Source organism: Gavia stellata, chromosome 9, assembly GCF_030936135.1.
Source record: "Gavia stellata isolate bGavSte3 chromosome 9, bGavSte3.hap2, whole genome shotgun sequence".
NCBI classification, from domain to species: domain Eukaryota; kingdom Metazoa; phylum Chordata; class Aves; order Gaviiformes; family Gaviidae; genus Gavia; species Gavia stellata.
Window position 1 is genome coordinate 12,690,735 of NC_082602.1, and position 4,376 is coordinate 12,695,110.

General features: G+C 40.4%; 1 protein-coding gene across 1 annotated transcript; it reads right to left on the reverse strand.

Annotated features, from left to right (window-relative positions):
* Positions 1-1,312: 1,312 nt before the first annotated feature.
* On the reverse strand, positions 1,313-3,320 carry LOC104259787 (pulmonary surfactant-associated protein A). The gene is made up of 3 exons (XM_009815300.2): positions 3,173-3,320; positions 2,451-2,528; positions 1,313-1,689 (listed from the first exon to the last, which is right to left on the reverse strand). Exons 1-3 carry the CDS (start codon positions 3,318-3,320, stop codon positions 1,313-1,315), a joined length of 603 nt encoding a protein of 200 aa, XP_009813602.2.
* Between the last annotated feature and the right edge of the window lie 1,056 nt (positions 3,321-4,376).

Genomic DNA, 4,376 nt, shown 5'->3' on the forward strand with positions numbered 1-4,376 from the left:
CTAGAGATGGATGTTTCCTTGCTCAGCTTTCCATGACTAGGCTGGAACTAACAAAGCTCATGCAAGTGAGTGTTACTGATAGCCAGGCATTTGGCTTGGTGTATATGGCAGCATGCCTTTGTACCATGTCACAGAGCTTATGCAGAGCCTTCATTGTCTAAGCTATGTTGACTTCAGCTGCCCCAAAGAAAGGAAAAAAATAGACTTCACTGGATGTGCCTCTTGCACTGCACAACTGTGCGTCTAACCTTGGGAATACTCAACTTCAGCAGGCGACTGGACTCCAGCAACAAAGTTGTTCAGAAAGCTTTGTCTTAAACAATCCTTTAGCTTGAGGGCGCAGGCTCTGAGCAGCTTCTGCAATGAGCACAGAATATAGGCTGCTTCAGAAATGTAGGCAGGCACCAAGATGAGCCCCATGGAAATCTCAACCAGGTTTTGCCAAGCAGCTCTATGGTGCCCACAAATTAGCTCTATCCAAATCTCTAGCTCAAAAGAATTGACCTTGCTGTGGCTTTACTGATCTCCCCAAACCACACGGGCACTGTAATATCTCAGCTCTTGTGTGTTTTCTTTCACACACATCCCACATGGCATGGCACTGTCGGCTTGTGCTGCTACCACTTTGAGTCGGGAAAGAGATTAGGAGTTGCTGGAGGAGCTCAGGACAGGTGGCTTCTGGCCACCACTTTTCAGGTATACAAAGGTTAAAGATGTGCTGACTGAAGCTTTCCTGTGGGAAATGTAAGGTAGCTGAGTCCCCCTTGTGCTCATAGCTCTGTGTCACCCTAGCAGCACTGCGTATTTCTTCTTTCAGGGGATCTGCTATGGGTGAAGATGACCAGAGAAATGCAGGCTGAGAAACAGAAGTGGTAGCAGGAGTGTCTGTACGGGTAGGTTTTCTAAGGGAAACTTAGAGATGATCAAAATACACCCAACTTAGAGGCTCATGGATAAAGGGGTGCTGGAAGATCTTGTGGCCACAGGTCACTTCAGGTATGTGCCCAAGAAACCTTCTTTTTGCTCTTGTTGTAGTAAGTCAGCAGGTTAACAGAGCAGTAGGAACCCATCGGCAGTCCTACCAAAAAAATCAGTGGGCAATAAATAGCAGAACAGACAAAATGGCCACTGCTTTCATTATATGTAATTTCCTCTTTATGGCTGGCATTTGTTTAAAAGACAAATCAGGCTGGGGAAGAGCGACTTTTATTTTTCCTGCAGCATTATCCGAGTTCACTAGCTGCAAATGAAGAGACAAGGGATAGGAAAGCGTATTCCACGGAGCCTGCCGGACAGCAACAGTGGGAAAGCACTAAAACTGACAGACAATAAGGCGATTCTGGTTGCATCTTTTGTCATTCCAAGTGCCGTCAGTGTACATCTCCACACATTCTTCTTCCCCTTTGCCGGAAGGTTCATTTAAATGCCAGTTAGTATAACTCAGTTGTGTGCCATCCAGGAACTGGAATTTGCTTGGAATCAGAGATTCTTTTATACCCAGGTAGGCGTAGGTATTAAAAAATTTCACAAAGTACAGAATGGCATCATTCTCACCCGGGTTCCTTGGAGTGGCAATAGACCCTCCAGCCTCTTGGCATTTTTTCAGCGTAGTATGGAAGTCAGCTTTTTTCCCATTGGTAGCAAATACTTTCCCTCCAGATGCTGTTATCATCTTCTCCAAGCGGAGGACTGCAAGATGAGGTGAAAGCTGTTAAACTTTTATGCATTGTTTTGTGGTCACTTTGCTGCCAACTGTAATTCCTGCTATTTTCCTCCATGACTTCAGATTAAACCCAGGAAAAGGTAAAGGAGAAGAAAATTTGAAATCAAAGATAAAAAAAGAAAAAAGACAACCCCCAAAAGTCAGAAGAAATCTGAAAAGGTGAGGGGAGGGGTAAAGGGAAGAAACACATACAGAAACGGATGATGAAATAGGAGAAGCACAAAAGAGGTTGGAGAATGAGGAAGGAAATAAGGAATTCTACATTTGGAATAAGGATATTATTTTTGTTGAGACTCTGTATAAGCTCTCTGAGATGGTTTGCAGTATGCAAGGGTGTATGTCAGTTCTTGAGTGAGTAGGATCTTAGATGTGATCTGGTTGTGATGGTTTTGGTATGTTTTCAGTGTTCAGTTTATTTGTCTGTTAGGAGCACGAGGTGTCCACGGAGCACTTCTGCATAGGAAGGGATTTTAATTTGATAAATTTCTGACTTGCTTGCACCCATACTTCAGAGCTGTTACCTAGGTGTCTCCCACTAGTTATGAAAAACTAATCCCCCCCCTCCCATTTGAGAGTTAACACTTCCTATCTACCGGGGAACAAACCATAAATGGAATGCAATAAAACCACAGAAAATTCTGCCTTTTTCCTAAGAAGCCATTTGGTTGCTCATTTTGTTTATGCTCACCAATCCAGCTACAACAGAAAGTAAAGGTAGATAAATTACCTCCTTCAAGTCTGGAAATCCGATGTTCTAATTGATGGATAATGTCTTCTGTTTCATAATCAACCAGTGGTAGGAAACCTATGAACAAAACCAGCTGTTACGCACTTTGTGTTACAGTTTGAATCTTGGCTTTCAAGATAAAGCAGAGGTGATCACGTGAAATTAATATGAACTTTTAAAATGTTTGTTTGACCTGTTTTAGTTTACTGCTGTGTTTTAAATAGGGGATCTTTTCACACATTGATATTTGTAAGGATAGGGAATACATTCCTGGAAACTACCTGCACAGCAGTGATGTTTGTGGAAAACTTGACTCAGCGAACTGAGTTAGTCCTCACTCTAAGTGATTGGGCCAGACCAGGCAAAACACTGGCGCTCGTGCAGTAGGTTTAGTTGATTTTTAACTGTGTCTAGGGATTGTTGACAGAATCCTTCAGGCTGTTCAAGTGCTTGCTTGCAGCTCCAACCTAACACCTAGCAACAAGTTTCTTGTGCCCTGTGTTATGGAAAATGATATCCTTCTCTCTGTGAATTGAACCGTTACGTCATTAAGTAGGAGAGATTTAAGCACCTTGCTTCATAAAGGAATTAATAAAGATCTGTTTATTTTCTATCAAGTAGAACCCACCTCAGCTTATACAGCATAGCACTGAGTTTACAAAGCATAACAATGAAACACAACAGTACATCTAGATAAGAATGGAGATGGTGACTGCACATACCTGGTATAAAGCCTTCATCTATCCCATCTTCAGGCAAGTGTGCAAAACCAGGCTGTGGAGGAATTCCTGCTGTTTTACCCTGAACACAGCACGGGAGCAGGAAAAAAGCTGCTCCTAAGATTTTGTGGAGCAACTGTGGAGACAGCATTATTTAAAGCCAAATGTAAACCAGACTGTTTTACTTTCCAGTGTAGAGTCCTGTGTTCAAAAAAAAGGCATACTTTCAGAATTTTGCTGTCTGGGTTTGAAGTTTTATATACCTCAAGCTTTGCCCTTAGTGACATGAATGTCATTGATGTAGTTGCAAAGTTAGGTTATTTCAAACAATTAATCTTTTTCCAAAAGACTCAGTCTGTTAATCTACTTAAGAGTTTAAGCTACAGAGCAAAAATACCAAAACTTCCCCTTCAAAGCTTTTTTTGTACAGCAGATATAGGCCATTTTTCCCCACACAAAAAGCTATCGTTTCAGTCTTAATTTTACAAGGGAGCAATAGACACATGTCTGTTTTAGTAAGAGAAAGCCAGTTTAAGATAAACTTGGGACACTGTCTTTATTAATAGGTTCCAACTGAAACAATTGTTAATGCTTGTTCTTCCATTATGGTATCCATCTTTTAAAGTATCTTCACCTGAGGTGACATCCTCTGTAAAAGTAGGTGAAAGTTTTATTAAAAATGTTGAGACACAAAGGAAAAAAAACCTAAAATGAAAGGTTTGTGATACAGTTTAAGAGGATTCAACATAATTTAAACAGAATCATATTTAAAGATGTTTAACTTACCTAGCAGCTCCAATATGAAACAAGAAAAACTCTTTAAATGGTCTAATTTATAGGGCATGTAACTTGAGATTCATCTTGTTACCTACAGGAAATACAAAGAGCATATGATATGAATTTGCATATGAATAGAGATTTCATGAACTTTAACTTGAGGGATAGAGGGCTTGTTTAGTTCAAAAGGTAAACACTTAAAATGTGAGGAAAATATTTGAGGGCACTTTCTTGATTTGTAGAAATACTTACACATGTTCTAAAAAAACCAACCCTGAAGCAGAACAAAGCAATTTCTCAATATGTATTTGAAATACCTAACGTTTGTACAGAACGGCTGTGTAAATGTTAAGTTGTAAATGTCACTGAAGATAAGCCAAAACAAGGAGTTCACCTGAAATATAATATGCACTGGGAACACCACCATCAT

Bases quoted from the DNA above. Each gene is read 5' to 3' on its own strand.
- LOC104259787 (XM_009815300.2), bottom strand. From the start codon at position 3,320: ATGCTGTCTCCACAGTTGCTCCACAAAATCTTAGGAGCAGCTTTTTTC. The intron at 2,529-3,172 runs GTATGTGCAGTC...TTTTGTTCATAG, and splicing joins AGATGAAGGCTTTATACCAG to GTTTCCTACCACTGGTTGAT. The intron at 1,690-2,450 runs GTAATTTATCTA...CTCATCTTGCAG, and splicing joins GATTTCCAGACTTGAAGGAG to TCCTCCGCTTGGAGAAGATG.